General features: G+C 41.3%; 3 protein-coding genes across 3 annotated transcripts; all 3 read right to left on the bottom strand.

Moving 5' to 3' along the window:
• Window positions 1-3,649: 3,649 nt before the first annotated feature.
• LOC139330084 (slit homolog 2 protein) lies at window positions 3,650-19,651 on the bottom strand. The gene is made up of 3 exons (XM_070960814.1): window positions 19,578-19,651; window positions 17,292-19,275; window positions 3,650-6,274 (listed from the first exon to the last, which is right to left on the bottom strand). The coding sequence occupies exons 1-3, from the start codon at window positions 19,594-19,596 to the stop codon at window positions 3,889-3,891; spliced, it is 4,389 nt and encodes a 1,462-aa protein (XP_070816915.1). The 5' UTR covers window positions 19,597-19,651; the 3' UTR covers window positions 3,650-3,888.
• On the bottom strand, window positions 7,617-13,018 carry lrrc15 (leucine rich repeat containing 15). The gene is made up of 2 exons (XM_070961166.1): window positions 12,772-13,018; window positions 7,617-9,973 (listed from the first exon to the last, which is right to left on the bottom strand). Exons 1-2 carry the CDS (start codon window positions 12,789-12,791, stop codon window positions 8,254-8,256), a joined length of 1,740 nt encoding a protein of 579 aa, XP_070817267.1. The 5' UTR covers window positions 12,792-13,018; the 3' UTR covers window positions 7,617-8,253.
• Window positions 19,652-22,972: 3,321 nt separating the features above from the next.
• uts2d (urotensin 2 domain containing) lies at window positions 22,973-24,653 on the bottom strand. Its single transcript, XM_070960029.1, has 5 exons — window positions 24,339-24,653; window positions 24,031-24,135; window positions 23,905-23,942; window positions 23,563-23,653; window positions 22,973-23,430 (listed from the first exon to the last, which is right to left on the bottom strand). The coding sequence occupies exons 1-5, from the start codon at window positions 24,436-24,438 to the stop codon at window positions 23,405-23,407; spliced, it is 360 nt and encodes a 119-aa protein (XP_070816130.1). The 5' UTR covers window positions 24,439-24,653; the 3' UTR covers window positions 22,973-23,404.
• Window positions 24,654-25,310: the final 657 nt, after the last annotated feature.

Genomic DNA, 25,310 nt, shown 5'->3' with positions numbered 1-25,310 from the left:
TCCCTCTTACAGCATCAGAAGACCCATGTCTGATGTAATCGAGTCATCTCTCTCTCTCGCTCTGTGTGTGTGTGTGTGTGTGTGTGTGTGTGTGTGTGTGTGTGTGTGTGTGTGTGTGTGTGTGTTTCTCCATATAGCCTCGAGGTAAATCTGATAAAGCAAAGTTATGTTACCCTCATTCAGTCTCTCCATTCACTATTCCTGCTGGCACAACTTCATAACATTTTCTCCTTCACAGAAGACTCCACCAAAGGGATTTATGTAAGGTGCCGTGTCTGGAGTAGACTCGGTTTGAATCCCATCTGATTAAATATGAACACATATTTTACTCAAAACTGGATTCTCTCATCTGTGCCACTTGATTTCAACAGGAACCTACTTTGTAATTCAATATAGCAGTTTGTTTTTAAGAGGGGGAATGGTTAAATGAACTTTTTTGTGTAGCTGTTGTGCTGTTTTATTAAAAACAGAAGTGCCCTGCAGTGTAAGATATTCATATCTCCACATCTCCACATCGCTGAGTTTCTTCTTTGCACTGCAAGAAACAAGAAAATGTACTTATAACAAACCAGAAGACAAGAATTAGGAAAGATGAGAAGCAGAAACTTAATGTCCACAGAAAGTTACAACATGGTAGTTTATTAATGGTCCATTAGACATAATATTGCCCTCCGATCGGCTCAGGTTCAGGCTCCAGTTCAGGGTGTACCCCGCCTCTCGCCTGTTGACAGCTGGGATAGGCTCCAGCCCCCCTGCAACCCCGAAAAGGGATAGTCAGGTATAGACGATGGATGGATAGACATAATATCACTAATACCTTTTAAAATGGTCTGAGACATATAATGCCCTCAGAGCGCAGAGGCTGATGCTCTCAACTTGACAGAGATGTCGTAATAATTATCACTTCAGAATCATGCAGTCTGTTGTACAGGCTAGTAAGTTAATTTGTCTCTTCATATACTTTCTGTAGCACTAATGTTTTAATCAGTGTTGTCATGTGCGGGAGGGAAGGTGTGGCGGGAAGCCTCCCAGCATGCACAGTATCTGTTTCTGCACATTTCTCCAGCATTACTGGCATTATTGTCTTTGACATTTTGTTCTGTTGTGTTCCCACTGTTCCTACATTTCATCTGTTGTTATTTCACTCAATATTAGATGGTTAGCCTGTGAGGGTTCTTGTCTGGGGGTTTGCTGCCAGTCTTTCAGAAACATAATCTATCTGTGCAGATGCTTTGGTCTTAGAGGTGAATAAAATGGTGATAAAATAATTAAAATTCTGGCTGTCAGAGAGGGAACCCTTGTTTGTCACAATAAGAGCGAGAATATGATAAAGACATGAAGTGTGTTACACTGTACGCTCCGTCACAGCGAGAACAGTGACACTTTTTCATTGTTTTGTCTCTGTTCAGTAACTAGGAGGTTGAAGTCCTATCTTGTAGTTTCAAAGCAGTCTTGGGTGTGGTCAGTGTAGACATATAGCATACATAAGGTATATGTAAAAACCCTTAAAATAAAGTTGGAGCTTAAATGTAACCTTACTGTTCAGTGTCATGTTCAGTTATTATTCTGCTGTACTGTATTTTAAGAGCAGACAGCGGCTAAACAGTTCATACTGAAGTGAATTTTAGTTTTTAATTCTGTTATTATCTCTCTCACACACATGCACAAACTCACACACGTGTTCACACAGACTGGGTTAATGAATCTGACCTACTGTTCTGTTCCTGTGCTACTCTCCAATAAAAGGCCTAATTAATGTGTTTAACCTTTAGTTATCAGGCACACAACCAAACTGAACATAAATCTTAGTCCCAGACCCCTGCTCAATGTTTTCCACTTCATGAATTTATGACCTGAGAGAGTCATTTGTTTTGCTGTAAAGATATATTTTGACCTTGTGGGAAAAGTGCAATTATTTCTTTTTTGTAGGAAGTAACATCATCAGATATCCAGCCAATACTAAACTTGTGCAGAAGAAAAAAACATTTATGCATTTTATTCAGTGCAGTAGGATGTCATCTAAATTACAGACATGTGTTTTCCAATTCTAATTGCGTCATGTAGAGTTTTTGAAGCTCCTCTTGTTTTCGATGAATGAGACAGAAAATTAAGTCTCTTGGCTCTCTAGCTCCCCCTGCTGCAAGAGTACATGTATTGTGGCCAAGTGCTGGATTACAGTCATAACAGGACAAACATACAGTATGTCTAGAAAAACGGTTTTTAATCATTGTACAATGCATTATGTGTATAACACATATGCTTACAAACATACATATTTTCCAAAATCCTTTACAGCAAAAAAAAGTTCCAGGTCAGAGATTTCTACAGCATATTTACAACCTGCTAAAACATATTTCATCAGCAATAATGTTAGTAATTTCTAACATTGTCTAATTATTTTGTTAGAATTTTCATTAAATCTGCTGTAATCACACGACAACTTCTACGTGAAAAGGGTGTTTCATAGTGACAAACCCACAGGGAATTACCACCCAACTGTGCAGTTCCGCTCAGCTCGATGGTAAATTAAATGTCCTTAAGGCCATTGTTTTGGTTTTACGACCCTCAGCCATACTGTATTAGTTCACTCTCTCTGTTCTTTGTTTTTGGTGAAAAGCTCTACAAACCCACTTTATTGTACCTGCTCAGCCAAAGAGGTGACAAAACAAGTCAGCAACTAGCTGGTGAACATAATGGAGCATTTAACAGCTAAAAGCCTGGTATTTCCTTCAAGAGGTGGTAGAGGCCAAAAACAGAGCTAAAAGAAGAGTAAATATTTGAGTTACATTTGGGCAGCAATATAAGCCTAACCCCAAAGCCATGCTGGGCAGTCAGCAGCCTGAAAAAAGCCTATAAGAACCCTATAACCAGTAGGCTCCCAGCAACTAGAGGTCCAATCCTACTATGATCCGCCTTCGCCATAGTAAGCAAAAGAGATAATGCCACACACACTGACAACAGACATAGGATAGGCACACACTCTGTTGTCACAAGCCAAGAACTTAGTTTTCTCTGTCAACATGTCAACAGTGCAAATAGAGTTTCTAAATAACTTCACTCTGGAAGGAGTTTTCAAAAAGCTCAGCAACCAAAAAGTGTGTTAGCCATTATATACTGATATCATTATAACATCTTGCATCAATAGATGCCCAGCCCAAACAGGCCAACAAGGAACACTATCACTTTCCATGTATGTCAGTGTGAGGCCAAATATATAAATTATGGGAAAACAGTACTGAAAATAGCACTGTATATTTTGTATGCTTTCATACTTGACCTGATATCATATTGGATGCATGTATTGCATATATTATTCAGTTTAGTTTGCTGTGGTGTTATGGTCACACAATAACTACTTTTTTGTGTTATTGTGTGACTTTTATGTTACAGTCACACACTAACATAAATAAACTAACCAATTAAGGCAGTGGCAGAACAGTAATTCCCATATTCTGTGAGGTAAAATGACTGTTTCTGTCATAGGAATCTGGGGACTGAACAGAGTGATATAACAGCTGTTTGTGGTTAAACAAAAAGGATCTTACTCTTTACAGAAAGGTCTATGTCTGTATGTCAGAAGGGTTAGAATAACAATATGACCCTGCAAGTGGCAAAAACAAGCACTATTAGTAAACTTTCACGAGTGCATTTGCCCCCCAAGCTATCTACTGGACCAATTCCAAAACTTTTTGTACCTATTAGTTGTTTGGATACCAAAGTATGTCACAATAGGGCTCAGGTTTAAAAACACTAAAATTACTCTTCAAAGGATGCTTTGACAGGTCATACTGTATGGCTGCTTATCTGCTCATTTACCTTCATTGGCATCAAACATGTGAACGTTCTCTGAAGTGCAGTTGCTGCCTAAAGTCTCTGAGTCTCCGTCTTTCATAGGGGCCTCAGGATAACCTCCCTCCTGTAGGAGAAGTGGGTGAGTTTGACCTTGTGGTACATCCTCTCCCTCCGCTGCAGCAAACGGTAAAGAGACAAAGTGAATTTAGCCAGGGCCAGTGTGCAGGTGATCTGCACCACCAACAGTGCAGTGTAGATCATCAGATGAGATTTGCACCGCTGAGCTTTGTTTCTGTACTGACACATGATGGATGGTGATGGCTCCTGAGCGGCTTGCTCCAAGGGACAACTGAAGATCACTGGAGTGGTTTGAAGAAGATGCATTGCTGTTTGGGTGGTAGCTGGTTGTGTAGTCCTGAGGGTGGTGGTTGTGGGCATAGTTGTTGTAGGTATAGTTGTGGTTGTGAGTATGCTTGTGGTGGTGATGGGTGCAGTTGTTATTATAGTGGTAGTGGGTGCAGTTGTTACAATGGTTGTAGGTAAAGTTGTTGCTATTGTCGTCATAGGTGCAGTTGTTGTTATTGAAGGTGTAGGTGTGGTGGCTATAGCTGTGCTTATAATGGATGTGGTTTCTGGCAGAGCAGTTGTTGTTGGGATTGTGGTGGTTGTGGCTGGTTGTGTGGTGAAGACAGTGGTTGGCAAAGTGGTTGTTAGTATTGTGGTTGTAAGAATGATGGTGGTTGGTTCTGTGGTTGTAAGGATGATGGTGGTTGGTTCTGTGGTTGGAAGTGTAGTGGTGGTTGGTTCTGTGGTTGTAAGGATGATGGTGGTTGGTTCTGTGGTTGGAAGTGTAGTGGTGGTTGGTTCTGTGGTTGTAAGGATGATGGTGGTTGGTTCTGTGGCTGGAAGTGTAGTGGTGGTTGGTTCTGTGGTTGTAAGGATGATGGTGGTTGGTTCTGTGGTTGGAAGTGTAGTGGTGGTTGGTTCTGTGGTTGTAAGGATGATGGTGGTTGGTTCTGTGGTTGTAAGGATGATGGTGGTTGGTTCTGTGGTTGTAAGGATGATGGTGGTTGGTTCTGTAGTTGGGAGTGTCGTCGTAGCTGTGGTAGTTGTGGTGCTTAAGATGGTTGTGGTGGGAGGAGTGAGGCAAATTAATTGGTCCTCTGTTAATAATGTGATATCTTGCCCTTTTAGATCTTCTGGATACTCACAGACAACAGGAGACACAATCTTGTCAGAGTTTGCCTTCATCCAGATGTTAAGATGTATCAGATTACAGTCACAATGCCAAGGGTTGTCATTGAGGTAAAGTCTTCTGAGATTAGTTAAAGGCTGAAAAATGTCCTCAGGGAGTGTCTGGAGGTCATTGTGAGCTAGCTTGAGTGTGATCAGTGATTGTAGCTTTTCAAACACATCTGCACTCAGCAAGTTAATCTTGTTGTTCAGCAGATTTAGCTCTGTGAGCTTCTCAAGGCCTTCGAAATACTCAGCATACAAGGTGACAAAGTGATTTTTAGATAAATCTAACTTCTTGAGTTTCTTCAGAGGGCTGACAATTCCTTTAGGAAGAGTGCTGAGATTGTTTTGACTGAGGCTTAACTCAGTCAATTTAGGCATATCTCCAAAAAGCACTGGTGGTAGACTAGTTAGTTTATTCTTCTGTAGGGTCAGTATTTTAAGCTGAGGGAAGCCAACCAGAAATTCTTGAGGTAAACCTGTCAGAAGATTACCTTCCAAAAACAGCTTACTTAATTTGTCTTTATGTGGAAAAAGATTTGGTGATAATTCTGTTATTTTGTTTCCTTGCAAGCCAATTTCCTTCAAGTTTGGCAAATTGTGAAAAATATCTTCAGGAACGGTGGTTAGCTGATTCTCATAAAGGCGAAGTGCCTGCAGTTTTTTTAGGTTCGAGAACCAGCTGGAAGACACAGCGGAGAGATTGTTTCTTGCTAAATGGAGAGTTACAAGGTTTTCAAGATCATCAAAGGTCCCATCTTCAATTGAGTTGATCTCATTTCCCTGTAACTGGAGTTCTCGTATCTTTTTAAGGCCGTCAAACAAGCCTTTCTCCAGAATGTGGAGCTTGTTAGACTTTAGTATAATCTTCTCCAGGTTGCTGAGGTCTTGAAAGACATTCATTGGAACTGATGATAATGGAGTGCTGGAGAGCTCAAAATGCTTAAGGTTTACCAAACCTTCAAAGGCTCCTGGCTCAATAGATGTGGTGTTAGTGTTCATGAACTCCACCTTTTCAAGCTGGGGGTTTTCAACAAAGGCTGCCTTGGGGATTGTTTTAATCTTGCTGTCCAGAAAGAAGACCTCTGTCACACCTGGTCTCAGGAAGCGTGGGATTTCTGTTACGGATGAACTGAAAATATCTTTGGCGCAGTCCGTTTCCTTTTCACATTGTTTGACTTGAGTCAATGAAGACTCAAACAGCAAAGGCAGATAAAAAATTATGATTGATGATCTTCTTGACATTTTTCACTATAAAAGGAAAAAATTCAATGATTTATAACTTATAAAATTGACTGGATTCATTTGTAAACAATTTAGGAGGTAGACTAATGTACATTTTCCTTTCTTGTGAAAAAATATGAATGACCAAGAATCAGTGACATAATAAAAAGCTTTGCTTTGTCAAGTTATCATTAAATCCATTTGCCGTTACAGTCATATGCCAAAAAAAAACCATTTGCGTACCTTATTATTTCTGCCCCAGGATGAGACGGGTTGTTACAGCCGCGAGGTGACATAAACAAGCTCATTAGTTATCTTATGTATCAATGTTGGCCAGCAGGCCTTAAATGTTTCACATCCCGTTTGAGGCGTGGTTTAACAAACTTCTGCAGCTTGAGATAACAGCACAGATGGAGGGTTTTTAATATTTTAGGCAGTTACTGCACTGCTCTGTAGCATGGCTCCAAGATTACAAAACTGATGTATTTTTCTTATTTTTAATAATTGCTGACATTTTGACAGGATTCACAGACTCTTTGTTTTCAATATTCTGAATACTCAATATCAAAGAAGTTTTAAACTGTGTCTTCTGCCATCATGAGAGACAAACAAATTTAGTGTTAATTACAACATTTGTGACTAAACTTTCTTTTGTCTGGTGTCTGTAATTACACCCAAAGCAGAAGGTGGAGTTTTTGAATTTCATTGTTTGACTCTTTGTTTTCAATATTCTGAATACTCAATATCAAAGTAGTTTTAAACTGTGTCTTCTGCCATCATGAGAGACAAACAAATTTAGTGTTAATTACAACATTTGTGACTAAACTTTCTTTTGTCTGGTGTCTGTAATTACACCCAAAGCAGAAGGTGGAGTTTTTGAATTTCAGCCAAAGGTTTCAAACATTATTCTGACTTCCTTCCATTAGATGGCAGCCTTTAACACTTTATATAATTGATGTCATCAAGTGCTAAACATGCATCATTGCTCACAATATCATGCTGTGCATCCTTCCCCTCACTATGACCACTTTTAAATCCACTCAGTCTGGACTGCTGTTGTTCTTCTGGACATCCCAGAAACTGAATTCACACAATCAACATAATCAGAAACTTACTGGCATTTAAAAATCCTGTCTATTGACTATTTAGCGATCACAGTAAGATCATCAGCAACAAAATTTCTAGATGTGTTGATGTATTTTTGTCTATTTAGGGTAAACTCATTTTCACAAGCATTTAGTGGAGTTTTTTTCCTCCTCTACACTCATGAATAATGTGTAGATAAAAGATAACTTGCAAAGAGATTCAAAGACAAGCAGTTGCAATACCACTTAAGTAAATCCAGTAACACATTGTAAGATTGCTCCAACTGAAAGTAGCACTTTTATTTAACATATGGTAGCATTTTGCATTGTAAGAGTGCAAACCACAGGATGAACTGTGTTACAGTAGAGTCAAAATGATTTTTGGATTTTTTTTATGGATATCCATTTTGCAAAAAAAAAAAAAAAAAAGCAAAACTGTCGCCTAAATGTATTGTTGTTAGCATAAAAAGCCCTTGTCAAACTGCCATTAGTACTGAAAAAATAAAAAATAAAATAGTTACTGAATGCAGGCTTAATTTTACTAAAAGAATTGTGAAACACTGTTTCAGTGTATCTGAGGTTGCATTCACCAAAATGTCCAGGATGCCTGCAAGATGACGAGGTGGGTGTTTTTACAGTTAGTACACACAATGTCTGTTTTCTTTTTACAGCACCCATGACAGGAAAACTGGCTGGTAAATATCATAATTAAAAACTGGAAACTAATGAATTCAAAAGTTTACTTGTCTGTCATAGCTGGTACATCTAAATGGAGCTGAAGTGATTATTTCTGTTACCTTTGAGGCTCTAAAATCAACTCTAGACTCCACATTTTCCAAGTAAGCCACAGTAATCAGTGAGCAGTTGCGCCTGGCTTTAAAAGTTCTCGGGTTGCTGGGATGTTAGGTGGTCTAGTCTACAGCACAGAGTTCTTATTTCTGTGGCCTATGTTTCCTCTGCCTCTCTTGTTCCTCCTCCAGCACACACAGCTGATAATGACGGTGCTGATGATGACAGTGGACACAACTGTGAGGATGATGAGGATGATCGGGGTGTTATTAGAAACTGTCTCCTTCTCCCCTTGTCCACCGCTGGTGACCTCCTCGTGTTCTGAGGTCGGGGTGGTCTTGGCAGCAGGTGAGGAAGTGCTTCGTCTGGTTGGAGGGGTATTAGGTTTCCTCCTCTTCTCCGTTGAGGTGAACACAGGCTCCTCGGTTGAAGTGAGAAGCATTAAGTTCTCATCTGTCAGCAGAGAAATTACCTCACCGCTCAGACTGAAAGGTACTTCACAGACCACAAGAGTTTGGTTAACCTTGGATGGGTTCTGTCTCAGCCAGTCTCTAAGTGGCAGAATATCCTTGTCACATCTCCAGGGGTTCTGCTGCAGGAGTATTTCTGTTGTTGCATTGAGGGCATCCAGACTCTCCTGTGGTAGGTTAGGAAGGGAGTTATTTCGCAGGTCTATCTGTCCCAGGTGGTTCACGCCCTGGAGAAAACCCAAAGGGAGGGATCTGATGAAGTTGTGCTCCAAGGAAATGTTGACCAGACTGGGTAGACCTTGGAAAGTTCCAGCTTGCAGGGTTGTGAGCTGATTGGTATGAAGTGATACCTCTCCCAGCTGCTCCAACCCTCTGAATGCCCTGGTGGATACGTAGCTAATCTGGTTACGGCTGAGTACCAAGAGACGCAGCTGAGTCAGGTTCCTGAATGTGTCATCCTCCACACGACTCAGCTTGTTGTCATACAGCCACAGGTCCTGCAGGGCCATGGGCCCAAACACCCCTGGCCCCAGACTCTCCAGCTGGTTTTCGTAAAGGGAGATCTGGGAAAGGAGGGGCAGGTGTAAGAAGATCCCTTCTGGAAGAGATGTGAGCCTGTTGTGCGAGATGAACAGCTTCTGGAGTTTCAAAGTCTTGGAGAATAGGTCATGGGAGAGATGAGTGATTCGATTGTCATGTAGGGATAGCTCCTCCAGGTTTCCAAGGTCATCAAAACTCCCAACGGGGAGTTCCTGTAGTGAGTTTTTGTTCAGCCGTAAGGTTTTCAGTTTAGAGAGACCCTTGAATGTCTCCCGAGATAGCTGACTGATATTGTTTCCAGAAAGCATAAGATACTGCAGCTCAACAAGAGGGTGAAAAGTTTCCACAAGTACAGAAGTGAAAAGGTTCTTGCTGAGGTCAAGAACTTTCAGATCTGTCAACAGGGAAAACCAACTGGGGCGGAGTACCAAGAGCTTGTTGCTCTTCAGATTCAGAGACTCAAGCTTGTGAAGATTTCGGAACAAGTTCTCAGGGAGATCTTGCAGTTCAGTGGCAGTAAACCCTAAAGCACCTATGTTTGTAGTGGAATCGAATGTGCCAAGGTGCACTTCCCTCAGAGCCGTGTCTTTAATCACAAAGATGCCAAGGGCATTTGAGAAATCAGTCAGATCCTCTGGTTTTAGGAAGTAGATGCTGCAATTGGAGAAGTACAGGGCAGTGGTTGATGAAGGCACAGCTGTGGGGAAGTCTGAGAGTCCACTGCAGAGGATTTTGGTTCCTTGACATTTGCATCCACCTGGACACGCCCAAACAACAGCATTGAGGGAACAGAGAAGTAGGAGCACATGAAGGGTCAAGGGCAGATCCATTATTTCCCTAGAACAGAAGAAATGGCTACGTTAACAGTCACGTTTTAATTATGAATCTTGCATCAGATTTATGTAGAAGGCTAAGGGCTTTGTGAACATGTGATGATCATTACATACATTATACTCTGTTTTTGTCCTGAAAGGGATGCTCCAATTTTACATGCCAGAGTAACTTAGCTAAGCACTTTCAACTTAACTAAGCACTTCCTCTCACCCTGGGATAGTTTTCTTATGTCATATGTGACTCTGGATGACTGGAGTCAAGTTCAAGACTCAAAAACTCAAATTTCATTACTTTAGCAATTTGGGCTTGGGCTTACACATTTTAAAGATAAAGCCACTGTTACAAATCACAGTGTGGTGTTTTAAAGACATATAGTTACCAGGTAGGGAGGGTCCAGCAAACAATGCTATCTACTTGCTTTACGGCAAATGTAGCAAGTCCAGTTGTAAAACGCCAAATTAATGAAAGTACAATACTAAATTGCTGGAGTACCCCTTTATGTTAGTGCTGAGTTTTGCAGAGGCTGATGCCAGTACCTCTGTGTGAATGCGGACTGACTGTGGCACCAAAAATACCACCGAAGTGGCAGGAACAATAGAAGTCAAACACTGAAATGTATAACAAAACATAAATGTTTGAAGCTATGAAGCAATATAATTTAGAAGTTATTGTTGGCTATGTCTACTCTTGCACATGAAGGAAAATGAATTAAAGGCCTGAGGAATATTTTTGCATTTGCTGTGCTTTTACATCAATGCACTACTCTCTCAGATTTAATGTGCAATAGTTGTTAATTTCCAGGACAGTAAAAGAAGAGAGAGTGGTGCGTTTTTCACCCCCTCATTGAGAGAACAGCCGCAACTGGGATTCTCTGCACTTTAAATCACCACCATAATAAGGCAGTTATACAGAAGGCAACTCTAATTAGTAACAGTCCCTGCATGTTGCAGCCTCAGCATTCGAGTTTTAACCAAAAAGGAGACATTTGCATAAATTGATCCAGTGTTGTGCTTTGTTGCCTGTGGCTAGGAGCCTTGCCCGTCAGCATCGTCAACAAGATTGGCTGGTGAATCACTATGCTTAGCAGCCTTTTGGCATTAAAACCGTTTATTCAGGATTTGTGTCCAACAGCAGTTTTGGAGGTCATGTGCTCAAAAAGTTTGCTGCAGAAAGTAAATCCTGACACTGCAGAGCATACGCTCACTGAATATGGACATAGTGTTTGATTTACTGGCACAATCAAAATGATTTCAGTGTAAAGCACATATTAAGACGACTGGCTGCACATGTTTGGGGCTGTGGCAGAGGCTGTGCTCACTGTTTGTAATGGCACAGGAGGCTCCAAAGACAGCTGTGCCAACATAATGACCTGCTTCTCCATACAAATCCATTTAAAGTTCTGCAACTTAAGGTTGGCAAGCGTGAGCTGGTTTTCAGTGGCTGAGGTGTATTAGGGTGCAGAGAGTGTCTTTCTGAGGAAGTAACTCTCTAAAGAGACCAGTACGTCCCTCAAGATGAACTTTTCTTTCTTTCTTTCTTTCTTTCTTTCTTTCTTTCTTTCTTTCTTTCTTTCTTTCTTTCTTTCTTTCTTTCTTTCTTCTGTCTTTTTCACATCAAAGATAAAGGGTCATAAAATACATCCTGGTGCATCACAGCTGTTCCCATTTTCCAAACATTTTGTACTCATGCCTGCTTTCATTCATGTGGTGGCCTGCTGGGCTCTTGCTGTGAGACGGTGAAGTTTTCATTGTTAGTAAAACATTATTACAGGGCTATTTTAAAACACGTTAACCTTTGTTCCTCACACTACCAGTACTCTACCAGTACCAGTACTAATGTTCGTTATAACTTTCCTTATTTGTTAGAATGTGGTTTTGTGGGGCAACATTTGCTGGTTACATTATTATTACCACTTCCTTTTTTACTGCTGTGAATGTGAACAGTCATTGAAGTCAGGAATATGTTTGTGCTTATACAGCAAACTAAAAACAGAAAACTAAAAGCCAGACATCCACTGAGTAATGTGTAATTTGTATGTGTTACTGATTTAAGCAGCATTAGTAGCTTTCAGACGCATTCAAGCCTCACTGCAATACTGCAAACTGTGCAGCATATGTGTCTGTTGCAACTCCTCACAAGTATGAATTTAATAATATTCCTATTTGAACAAAACCTGACAGCTAAACCACATTTCCTCTCTGGTATATGTTGTAACATCCCAGTCCAACCAAAACCACTGTCTGCTCTGGACTGAACCTGGAATGGTCTGCATACAGTGTAATGGCTAAGGCATTTCCACTTCACCATTAATTGCTTTGATTTTTCCCCTCTTGCCATAGCTGAAAGATCAGCACTTTGTCTCTCATGAAAAGCCTGAACTAGAAAAGTAGGAAAGAGTACAGTACAGAGACCAGTAGTCAAGTCACAGAAGTTAATTCACGTTAAAATGGTTTTGGTTACCGCTCCATCTGACACAGTGTGAGGACTCAGGCTATCCAGAGTAAACCACATTTTCCAACAAAAAAGTTCACCTATTCACTAAATTCAACACAAATTAAGAATCCCGCAGGCAGTGCTGTAGTTCACACATGCATACACACATTGTTTAATTTAGGCTGGAATTATGCACAGAGGGGGGTACTTATGCATAAAACTTCTGTAAATTACACAAACTTATTCTAACTTAGCTCTTAGGTTAACTCTGATTCATTTCACAATGAAATCTTCCTGCCACATTATCCTAGTATGTTACAGCAATCAGCACTCTTAACCAGGACAGCATGCTGTTTTTCAGAACTTACCTCCCGCCGTGGCTGACCATTGCGTGAACAGGCAGTTAGTTGGTGTGGTTATCTTTTTATGTACGTCCTCCCTTCCTCCTCCTCAGCTTTACCAATCCTCTGATGAAAGTTTCCAGCACTGTCTGAACTCTCACACATCACATTTTCCTGCTCTTCGTCATCACTCGATTCTCTTCTTTTTTTCTCTTTCTTTTTGCCCTGAGCTCATGAAATCTGTAGGTCCTTTTTCTGATGCTGCGGTGGCACTGTTAAGCTGTCCCCCTGCCCCCTCTGTTCCTCTCACAAACTCATGGTGGGGGAAACCCCACCCTCTGGTGATTTGTGCCTATATGAGTGTCTGTGCTTGTTTGAATGTATGTAAGGGGATGTGTGAGCTGTGCTTCATGTTACAGGATCCATATGTTTTTAAATCTACATGTTTTTCTCGTCTCCTTCCAGGAAAGAGAGATAGATTTGTGCTGGATAGGGTTACAAGGATGGTGAGAATTTGGTGTGGTTAAAGACAATGAAGTCGGTTTTTTGTTTTTGTTTGTGACATCGTGTGTATGAGTCCTCTTCTTTGGGTGTGCAAACTTAAATAGCAGCTGAACAAATCTTTGGTATGACGTCTGTGGTATGCTTGTAAACTGATGGTTTGGGAACTTGGCAGTCTTGGATGTTCACACTGTTATCCACTGTTAGGGGATTATAGATTGCAAGGTGGTCCAAAAACTACCAAACAACCTGCAAACTTCTCTTCTGTCCCACTCTGTTCAGAATGTTCAGGGGAAAGAATAACCAGTTTTCAGTATTGTCTAATTCTAGATGAAAATATGATTAGGCTTTCCATCCTGGAGATAGCTCCTTTTTCTTTCTTGTGTCCATATACAGTATGTTGGTGAATGAGACTCAGTGAATGAATGAGAATCCCAAATATCCAGATAGTATCCCAAATAATTCAAGTATACAAGGCAGAAAACATTCCACAGCCTCTGAAAATGATCCTGTGTTTCTCAGTCTGTTCCCGTCCATTCAGTGGGATTAAGCTTTGCTGTTAAAATGTGGTTCGTTCTTCAATAAATCAGGTCAAAAAAGGTTGAGCAGGGAGCGTCCTGCAGCTTTTAACATTCCTGTGTTGCTGTAAATAAATCCATCTGTTTTACGGCACGACATACTCCCTCCCCACCACAGAAGGAGATAGTGAGGGTGGAGTTGATGTATACACAGTCAGTTGCTGCAGTGCATAACATTCATGCTAAAAACTTCATGTTTTCTAAATATTACTGTGAAATAAATAGCAGAGAGAGTAATAAGTGCTGCAGGTCATACCATCCATTTTCTATGCCGCTTATCCCTTTCGGGGCCGCGGGGGGGGGGGACTATCTCGGCTGTCAACGGGCGGGAGGCGGGGTACACCCTGGACCGATCGCCAGCCGATTGCAGGGCACAAACACACAACCATTCACACTCACACTCACACCTAGGGGCCATTTAGAGTCACCAATCAATCTAATGAGCATGTGGGAGGAAGCCGGAGTGCCCGGGGAGAACGGGAAGAACATGCAAACTTCACACAGAAAGGCCCGATCCAGGAATCGAACCGGCGACCTTCTTGCTGTGAGGCACGCGCACTACCTGCTGCACCACCGTGCAGCCCACAGGTCATACCAGTGTTTTATAATTCACTTAACTCACAACAGCCTCAGCCCCTCTTCTGTGAACAAAATCATCATGAAGTGCCTTCATCATTAAGCTGGAGCACATGTTATTCATTGTATTACACAGTGAACATTTCCCCTCTCTATCCCATAATGTCTATTTCATAGTTTCCAAACTTTACCTGTGATATCTCCACAGGTATTTATTCACATGGGGCCATAAGATTACTGACAAACTGGGCATACTGTGTTAAAAGTTAAGGAGAGTGTTACAAGAGGGTCTTTCTGTTAAGAAACGCTACAGTTGGTCACTTCAGGAGTAAAAGATGTTGTCTTGTCTACCAGTGACACAGGATTTATGTGAGAAAACCTTTCTGTGGTTTGAGAGTTAGAAGAAATTGTTCTTTGTTCTTGTCCTCATCAAAGGGACCCAAAAGGTCAGAGGCGAGCAGACAGAAATGAAGAAGTTGTATTATGGCAGTGTGCTTCATTTTTATTTGTCCCAGTCTGAGAAAAAAGACCCAAACAATGACAATTCCCGGATACCATTCTTCTCTTTTCACGTGTAGATGAGCTTGGGCACATAAAAAAAATAGAGCTTAGTATCTGAGCTCCCATACATCCCATATACTTACACATCCCTCTACATTTTACAAGCTTTATAATGGCTAAAAGAAACTGAATTTGCTCAAGTAGTGCTGCAATTAGACAGGAAAGAGTCACAGATTGATGGCAGTAATTGATTTCCATTTACATAAGGCTAAACATGACAAACCAGCTCCATTTAGATGCCAACCAGTTAGAGACAAAAGAGAAACACATGACAGTGATGTTGTTGTGGCTCTCTTGGGCAAAATGTTTGACTAAAACTATATTTTCTTAATGTCAAAATGTTATCTAACAGTTAATTATTAGACTTACGGTAAGAGGATTATTGCTCTACCCTACAGCCAAGACTCAGCTAAGAGTAGTTATAAATGTGCTGTGGAAAATCCCTCTGAACACCAGGTTCAGATAAGTTCATCTTCATCAAATATAAGGTTTGATGTTTAAAAAAAATGTTTTGCTAATCTTTCCGCTTGTTTTCCACTGTGGTCCAATCTTCCTAATGACCTCTGCAGTATGATTTCCTCTCCCCACACTCACCCTCTCGCACTGTGTGTCAGTGTGTGTGCGTGTGTGGGAGTGCGTATGCCCGCTGTTGTGTGAGCTCAGCGTACTGGAAAGGCCTAATCACCCGTTGTCATAGCAATGAACTTGGGTGCTGTTCACCAATTCATCCCCTTTGTTTGGTGTTTGTTTTAAAGTCCAATCACTTCTCGTGGAATTTGTGGCATCCACTGTCATTTTGCGAAGGTTTAAAAGCTTTGAGAGCTTTTTTTGACCAGCGGTCGAACATTCTCTGTTGTTTTGCCTTCAAAGAATAATGTTAAAACAATATTATTGGTCCAATGTGTAATTAGCAAACAGCTGGTTTAACATGTAAACTAGACTGTGCACATTGCTGTGGTTTGGTTTCATAATGAAAGCTTGTGAAATTACAGAGGCGCTGTTTTGCAAAAGGAGTCATCTCAAACACCATTTTGCTCCTTGACCTTACGAAATCTGAGCAATGACTGAACCAGAGCTTCCTGTTTTGAAGACTGGCACAAAGATGATGCTGTGACTTCCCAGTATCCAAGCTGTGATTCACTTTGGGAATTCACATTTTCTCCCTTTTTCCCATTTAAGGAGGATGTGACATGATCCAGATAAGAGCTTTACATGAGGGATGTTTACAGAAGCAATCTTGTCATATACGATTACTGCCCTCGCACCAAGTTTGAAACAACACACTTGTGTAGACAACGGTTCACAGTGCATATAAAAAACACACTGCAGTGCCACATGGGAGCAAGGTTTCTAGTGCAAATGTGCATGTATGACTGTATGACCCATAAACCATCTTTAATGTGATAGTTATACTGCAGGTTCTGCTTACTACAATGTAACGTGTGGCCTTGATCAGATGCAAGCAAGAACAGATGTAGGAAAATAACCTCATAATTATTGCTGGGAGAGGCTCGAATAAGATCATCATGACAAAGCTTGATGACATTTTTGCATACCTCAGCTGCAGGAAATTAAATCTTCTGCAAACAAACAAGCGTTTCGTATTAGCCAACATAGTGAAAGAAAGAAAGACATTTGTACATCACATGATTTATTCACAAATGTATTGACCAATTACTCAAAACTTACAATCAACAATGTTTTTATGTCTCTGCATGCAGTTTGAAGATTTCACCACCAGAGGAAGACAAATCACTTGTGATTGCTATTGACAACATTGGCTTGACTTTGCTTTAGAGAAAAGCAGATAAATGCGTTGTGGAACACTTAATCATGTTTAACAGAAAGTGTATGTATAACATTTAGTGTGCAAACTAAGACAAGGAGATGGCAACGGATGAAAATTTATTTTACATATTTACCTCAAAACTTAAATCATGGGAAATAAAATATGGGAAGCTGGATGTAAATGTTTGGCATTATTGCAAGAAATGACTGAAATTACTAATTAATCATTGAGATAATAGTTGCAGCTCTATGGAAACTGTACAAAATTGTGAACAAACAGTTGGTGAAAATTGGCTTACATCAGAATAGCTCAGTTTTTGAAGCTTACACAATATTATGTACTGTACTCTATTATTATATATAATAATATAAATATAAATATATAAATAATAAAACATTTTTTATTATATTACCCTGTTTTTGGTATCTCGAAATATCTTCAGTTTTCGCTTTTTGAAAATATTTTAATCCCATGTTCTAAGCCTGATTGTCCTAATGTAACACTTGAAGACAATCTTTTATAAGAAACCTCCGGAAAATTACAGTTTATCTTGGTCTTCTGTGCACAAGGCCTGATAACATGCACGCTCAGCCTTTAGCTCATCCATGGTCTTGTTGAGGCGATAAGTGGCATACATGACAGCAAGAATGAGGAATAAACCTGTGGCCACAAGAAGGATATGACAGAACATGAGGAACCCCATCCAGACCCTGTCCGAGGGAAGAAACCACACGTACACCCAGCCCTTGTGAGTGTTGTGGTGAACATAGTCTGGACCCTGCTCAACCACCAATTTGTCATAGAACAAAGGTAACGTGTAATAAGTCGATGGGTTCTTAGTAGTGAGAATAAAGTCCTTGTCAGGCAGTCTGATGATGGGAGTTTGGAGAGGTGTTGACAGGATTGTGGTGTGTAAGACAGATGGTTCTGTAGTTGGAGTAGTTGTTGGGGCATGTTGGGTGGCTCCTTGAGTTTCAGTTGATGTTACTGTGGGTGGTGTGGTTGTTGTGGCAACAACTGCTGTTTGTCCACTGGCTGAAATGGTGTGGAATGGTTTCGTTGGCTCATGCAAATCATTCTGTGTAGGAAAATAACTTGTGACTCTGGCACTGCAAAAACTGAACTCCTCATCAGGCAGAGAGCCAATGGTGCGAAGCAATTGATGCAGTGGACTATGACATAGCACATTATCTCTGTCAAGAATCACACGCTCATTATGCCTTATCCATTTTGCAATAGCTCTGATACTACAGCTACAGTCCCAGGGGTTACCACTCAAAGTAAGAGACCTCAACATTGTATTTGACTTGAAAATATCTCCTGGGAGAGTCTTGAGGTGGTTATTCATCAAATCAAGTGTTGAAACCTGTCCAAGGCCTTGAAAAATGTTTTCTGGCATGCTCTGCAGGGTATTGTTATTAAGAAGCAATATGTTTAGTGTGGTTAGTTTGGAGAACAGCTGAGGATGTAGATGAACAAGTTTGTTGGATTTCAACGAGAGCTTGTGAAGGTTGGGAAGGCAGCAGAAGAGGTCTGAGGGCAACTCGGAGAGCCACTCATTATAATGGAAGTTAAGGGTCACGAGTCCAGACATGTTAGCAAACAAATTTCCAGGAACGGTGGTGAGGTTAGTGGCATACAGATACAATTCTCTCATGTCAGGCATGTGACCCATTAGCTGGTCTGGTAGAGATAGTAGCGGGTTGTTGAAAATGGTAAGCTTTCTCAGCCTGGGCATGTTATAGAAGCTCTTTTCTGGGATTGCCTCAAGTCGGTTGGCGGACAAGGTGAGGATCTTCAAGTTCCCCAAAGACCAAAACACCTGAGGTGGAAGGCTTTTAATCTGGTTATGGTGTAGTTTCAACTCTTCGAGGCTGACAAGTTCATCAAAGATCCCAGCTTCTAGCTCCTCTAGCTCATTGTTATAGATTAGGAGATGTTTAAGTCTAGTCAGTGAGTGAAAGATGGTAGGTGGAAGCTTCTTCATGGAGTTCCTGCCAAGGTTCAGAAACCTGAGGCTGGTCAGTCCATCGAAAACATCTGGAGAAGGATTACCCAGTTTGTTCCGGCTCAGGTCCAGTTCCAGCAACCCAACAAGTCCTTCAAACATATCTGGAGCTAAGGTCTCCAACTGGTTCTCATCTAAATGCAGCTGTTCCAGAGTGATCAGTGGACTGAAAACCCGAGCAGGGAGGGTTACGAGATCATTGGAAGACAGCTTGACAGACTTGAGCTGTGGAGCAACGTGGAAGGCCCTGGGATGGATAGTGTGTAGATGGCTGTGAGTCAGACTGAAACGCAACAGAAGGTCCTGGTCTGCCAAGCTCTGCTCATTTATGACGTTCATATTTGTGCCATTAAGCAGCAGCGTGTACGTGTGAGCAGGCAGCTGCCGCGGTATATCTGTGATAGCGAAGCCATCGCACTTCACAGCACCTTTAAAATTACACAGACAGCTGCTGGGGCAGACCATGTTGCAGGTGAGGTGTGGCAGTGTAAAGAGGATGAGTATTATCCACAAGGTGCCTGCACAGTGAAAATAAAGAGATATTTCAACACGAGATCATATCTGAAGTTATATAGTATTACCCTATAAAGCATGGTACTGTAATTATCTTTCACTGTTTATCCAAAAGGCCATTTTTCTACTCGAATTTCATCACATTAAGTTTTAATGCAAATCTAGAATTTAGTTCTTGACACACTATACTTCTCCAACACCATTTGTGAATTAAATAAAGCAAAAACATGTAAGATTTTTCAATAACAGTAGAAAGACTAAACCTAGCTTGAGGCAAGAACCAAAACAAGTTAAGTATTCTACCGACCTCTGAAGTGAGAATCCATCTTTGTCTGTTTGACGTTATGATTGTGTTGCTGAGCTCTGTGCTGCTCCTCTCTTAAAATCAGACTGTCTGTCAAGTGACCCTGCCCTCAACTCTACCCAAAATTCATGCTTCATGCTATCCAACCATGAGGCGCCACTCCCTAAATCATCAGAAATGAAAATATTGGAGTAATGTGATGACTTATGTTAGGCTTCGTTCATTAGATCTGTTGTTTGGCCTTATTTTATGGGACAACTTAATGTTGGAAATTCTACATTAACATTGGAACTATTGTAATCGTAATCCCAGTTTATATTTTTTGTGTTTTTACTAAATGTTCCACCATCTTTGAATCTTTAATTTGGCTTTCTTATACGTTTTTGGAGAGTATTCCTCGTCTTGGGCTGTTTTGAAGATTGTAAAGCCTTTGACTTATAAAAACTCATGTTGACATGATGCTGTGTGTTTTACTACTATCATATGATTGACACAGAGGATGCTTGTTCATTTCCTGTGGGTTTATCTTGACAGGATGGTTTGACCTCCCTGTGCTTGTGAACCGGTTTGTGGACTGAACTGAAACAGATAACACCCACTTCTGTATCAGTCAGTTAGGGTGTTTCGTGTCTGATGCCTGTAGTGTGGCTCAGCAGTAGGATAATTATACATAGTGTTAACTTGGCAGCTGAAAATGACATATAGTTATGAAACAAAATGATTGATTTGACAGCTTCTTCAGTGTGTCACTTCTGGACCATGTGGTGTGTGTGTAAGACAGATAGAAAAATAAAGTGTATTAACAGTGTTTATGATTCTTGACCTGGGCTGCACGGTGGCGCAGCAGGTAGTGCGCGTGCCTCACAGCAAGAAGGTTGCCGGTTCGATCCCCGGGTCAGGCGGGGCCTTTCTGTGTGAAGTTTGCATGTTCTTCTCTCCGGGTACTCCGGCTTCCTCCCACAGACCAAAAACATGCTCATTAGGTTAATTGATGACTCTAAAAAATTGTCCGTAGGTGTGAGTGTGAATGTTTGTCTGTCTTTGCATGTGGCCCTGCAATCGGCTGGCGACCGGTTCAGGGTGTACCCCGCCTCTCGCCCATTGTAGCTGGGATAGGCTCCAGCCCCCCGCAACCCCGAAAGGGATAGGCGGTATAGATAATGGATGGATGGATGGATGATTCTTGACCTCTCACTGACAGCCAGTTAAACTGAGTACCAGGCAGTGATGGTGTGCTGCTCAGTTACTCCTACATTCCTACAAGTTCACAAAAGAATCCGTGTTAGCTGAAACATGTTTCCGCAAAAGTTGTGACTGTATGATGAATGAGTCAAAATAATCATGTCAGCAATGTGCAAAGCCTTGAAGGTCCATCTGCTTTTCCATACTGATGATGACTGACCGTCCTCTCGCTGCTCTCCCAGTTTACGGCTCTCCTCTGCCGGCCCGCCATGTCTTCATCATCCATTCAGAGTCCTGCTGCGAGCTGTTGTAAATCACCTCAGTACTGTAAACCCTGTCGTCAGACTGGCCTTCTTCAGTGTGAGAAACTGGGTTTAGTCCTGATCCAACGGTGTTCACTGGGAGGCTGCTGAGCCCAGTTTTGTTGCCCGCAATGAAAACACCATCAATCCCCTGGTGTACTGAGCTCTCGGTCAGGGCAGAGTCCAGTTAGCTAATAGGGTCACAAGCTACATGGCTAACTGAGCTAACTAGCTAATGATAGCTAGTAGCTAAAGCCAAAATAGCTACAGCAATTTGGTTAATGTGGTAATATATGTTTGGAGTGACCTTTAACAGTTGGCCAAATCTTACATATTGTACCTTTACCTTGGGTAAAGGTACAATATGTAAGACAAGTGGTAACACTGTCGCCTCACAGCTAGAAGGTTGGAATCCCGCTGTGGGCGCTGGTGGCGTGTCCTCCACCATGCCTTCAGTGCCTGCTGCTCGAGGAAAGGGGCCTTTCTGTGTGGAGTTTGCATGTTCTCCCCATGCTCACCTGGGGTATCCTCCATAAAAATACCCCCACTAAAAACGCAAGAAGAACACCACCTGGGCAATGGTGATGAAGAGAGGTGGGTCCCCGGGCACCGCTGTCGGCTGGCAGCCCACTCTTCCTGGTTTGCCGCGGAGGAAGGACAACCAGGATGGGTCAAATGCGGAGGAATTAATTTCACAGGAAGCATGGCGTGAAGCATGTAGTGTGCAACATGATGTGTGATGTGATAATAAAAAGTACGATTCTCTTACTCTCTTAATCAACAACAATATGGAACCTTTAATTTTGGTGTGGCCTTGATTTTTCAGGATAGTAAATTGCAAATTAAGGTTTTCTCGTAACATTTTTCTTGTCTCTCTCTTCAAAGTCCTCCAAGAGTTGATGCAGAGCCACACAAAGAGTGACTGAACTGATGTACTACAACTGGGATATAAAAGCATAACCTGTATTCAAAACAGTGACTTGTTCTTAAATAAAACCCAGTAATAAGTACATGAAATGGAATTTTACAAGCAAATCAGTTTGAATCAGTATTTTTTCATGTACATCTTTCTGGCTATTGCAGTATCTTGTAACATCATAGCAGATAAAGTGCCAAAACACAGAAAAGCAAGACAATGACAGAAAAGAAAATTATTGATATATGCATACATGTAATGAATTACTGAGAGCAGTCAATTGTACTATGGAATTGGTTTTTTGTGTCTTTATTTTCAGTAATTGAAATTCATAAAAGGAAAATTTGTTAACTCTTGAAGCACTCACTGATCAAATTGCTGTGCCTCCTTTCACAGAAGAACATCTTATAAATGTAATATAGTATGAATATTTATGTAAGGGGTTATACCATAATGCCCGTGTTTGTGTATGTGTACCTGTCACGTGCATGTGGTTACTTTTGCATGCGAGTGCATTGCTAATCTCTGAAAACATCACGACTCACTGGCTCAAAGCACAAGTCAACACTTTCTGTGATGCTGCTGTCAGTGCAGGTCAGCGTCACATTCAGTCTGGTTTCCCCAAATCCTCCCGCGTTCGTCGTGCTCTGTGTGATTCAGATCTTTTCACAACAACTTTCCCATTATTTAGACTAAGCCTGTGACTCAGCTTTGTCACCCTCCTGCAAAAGATCCAGTCAAAAGAAGTTCACTGTACAGTCATTCACCCATCACCACAGATGTGCAGCATGTGCCACATGCCTTCACTGAGAAACTAATATCCACTGTTTAAAATGTTTCATATCTGAAGTAGATACAGAATAAAAGTAGGTGTGAGGGTTAAGAGGATTGATATGTTGGTCAGTGATATTTTGTCTCTTTTCTTGATGTAAAAGCAATTCTTTTTTTTTCACTCCTCTAAAAAAAAGTCCATTCAGGTATCAAGTAAAACAAAAAATACAGATTAACATAATTTTATTTCGTAAAATGAACAGCAGTGACAGATGTGACGCTTGTCTACAAAAAAAGTTGTTGTGCCAAATGCTGCCACAAGAGAGCGACATAAACAAGCAGTATGTTAAATAAAATCCCTGCAAAATAAGAGCGTGTCTTCGCAGTCAAGTACATTTTGTCATATCTGACCCTCAAGTATTTCCAGTGAGCAGCTGATTATTTACAGATCAAAGATGAGCAGCCACAGTGTTTAGATTTCTCATGAGAGCACCTCGGTGCAGTGGAAATAAAATGTTTATTGACGACTTGGATTATGGTACAACTCTCTATTGCTAGGATTAATACAATATGATTATATTACTGGTGTTTTGAGTCTTAAGGCTATGTTGGGCTTTGCAGCAAGTTTTCACAGTGGTTCTCCTCCTCTTGCATCCGTGTCAGACACAATACTTCCAGAAGCAAGCTGCAGAGGAAAGGAGAAAAGAATTGAATGAGACCTTACAGGTAGAATACTGATACTGAAAATGATATAATTAACTAAAAACATTAACCAGTTTCTATGATGCGTATTAATCAAGATACTGAATTAACTCACGTTCACCCCGCTTCCTAGTCATGGGTTTGCCTTCTGCCAAATTGGCTGCGATCTCCCTCTCCAGCTCCAGGTCCTCCCTGAGCGCCCGCAGCTACAAGCAGAGATCAGAGTGATTAAACACAACAAGACATGTAGCTGTCATCTCAGTATTGATACACCATCTATTCAGGAGTTAGTGGAACGGCTACTCATTCAGAGCCTCCTGCCTATGGAGAATTGATCCACATTTTTTGAGAAATCGAAACAAGATGCCTACATTTGATTTACAACACTGTTCTAAATCATCTTTTCTGCCTAAACCACATTTTCACCAAAGCTGCTTCAAGGTGAATCTGTCCTTACCTCCTCTAATTCAGCTAATTTGTTGGCCAGCTCAACACCTGTAGATAGAAAAACCAGTCATTATCACAGCAAGAATACGTTTTGTGTTATTTATATTAGTTTCACTATTTTATTCTTATCTCTCACCTAGAGGATCGTCCTTTTCAATAGGAACTAAGCTCTTGTGTAGTAACAGTGCTAGAATCTTGCTCTGGGGGTCTATGTCTTCTTTTGGATTAAACACATGGTTTCCTGCATACACAAAGCAAATGAAAAGCAACTTTAAGTCACATGCACCCCAATTCATAGTTAGGCGTCACCTCTTAACCTGTTGCATTTTGGCCATTAAAACAGCAACAGCACCAGCTTAAAGGATCCAGTGGTTACATACAGCATCCTCAGCAGCATTTTCATCATATAAAGACCTAAAACAATAAATTTTTTTGCACACTTACCCGGGTTAAATATGCTCCTGCCCTCCACATTTAGCACTCCCTGCAGCAGTAACAAACCCAGGAGTCCTAAGCAGTAGTTCACAACTGTGACACGATCCATAGTACTTATTGTATGGTCCCAAACTAATGCTGCACAATTTGAGCCCTTCCTGAAGCAAGGCAAGCAATCCACTGGCTTGAGTCCATCCCATCAATATATTTATCCTTTCAGGAGCTGGGAGGAGGGGCCAGTCAGCCCCCTGCGTACTAAATCAATAGCTAGTCATTGTGGGTTTCGTCAATAGGCCACCTTTTCACGTGGACCGCGGAGCGTCTGAGTGATATACGGTGATCTGACATTGTAGGCGAGGCCAGTAACCCTACATCACTCTGACATGGGCAAATCAAACAGAGAGAGGAAGTTATCAATCAGCCTGTTGCTTATGACAGACCAGAATCAGATGTTCTTGGCACTTGCAGGTCTTTTTCTTTTACATTAATTGCTTCTTTAAATAGGTGCATGGGAGTGTGTTGGTCTGGGGAAGTAAATTGATTCAGTCTCTAAGTGCATCATAGCCGGAGATGAGCTCCTCAATCTTGGCTTCGGGACTGATTTAGAGCTGAAGGAACATCCATCAAAGCGGCCAAGTCAACTACCCAACACCTCTTAAGTCACTGTGGTCTATTTTGTGCATCAAGGAAATCACATCTCATACTGTACCTCTGCCAGACGAGCAGCCATAGCATTTGTGCAGTTTTAGGGAAATGAACTGCTGGCACCTATTGAATTTGGCTGCTGAGGGTCTTGTAAAAGGGCCACATTGCATCCCGTCAGACTTGACTTAGGAGCCTGTTGACGTCTACTGTCTCGCGGCCAGGAACCTTTCATGACTTTCATCACTTTAGTCATTCAGCTTTTTGAATGCACAGCAGCTTAAGGACTTGATGAAGAATACAGCTACCAAACTACTAACCTGAAAGAGTTCGGAGAGA

The sequence above is a fragment of the Chaetodon trifascialis genome, chromosome 4, assembly GCF_039877785.1.
Source record: "Chaetodon trifascialis isolate fChaTrf1 chromosome 4, fChaTrf1.hap1, whole genome shotgun sequence".
NCBI lineage: Eukaryota > Metazoa > Chordata > Actinopteri > Chaetodontiformes > Chaetodontidae > Chaetodon > Chaetodon trifascialis.
Note: the sequence above shows the minus strand (reverse complement) of the source record. Positions and strands in the feature narration are given on the sequence as shown.

Excerpts from the sequence above, each read along its gene's own strand:
- lrrc15 (XM_070961166.1), bottom strand. The coding sequence starts at position 12,791 with ATGGTCAGCCACGGCGGGAG. Across the intron at positions 9,974-12,771 it reads ATGGTCAGCCACGGCGGGAG|GGAAATAATGGATCTGCCCT; the intron begins GTAAGTTCTGAA and ends CTTCTGTTCTAG.
- LOC139330084 (XM_070960814.1), bottom strand. Across the intron at positions 6,275-17,291 it reads ACAGAAGACCAAGATAAACT|AATGTCAAGAAGATCATCAA; the intron begins GTAATTTTCCGG and ends TTTATAGTGAAA.
- uts2d (XM_070960029.1), bottom strand. The coding sequence starts at position 24,438 with ATGGATCGTGTCACAGTTGTGAACTACTGCTTAGGACTCCTGGGTTTG. Across the intron at positions 24,136-24,338 it reads CAGGAGCATATTTAACCCGG|GAAACCATGTGTTTAATCCA; the intron begins GTAAGTGTGCAA and ends TTGTGTATGCAG. Across the intron at positions 23,431-23,562 it reads GACTAGGAAGCGGGGTGAAC|CTTGCTTCTGGAAGTATTGT; the intron begins GTGAGTTAATTC and ends TTTCCTCTGCAG.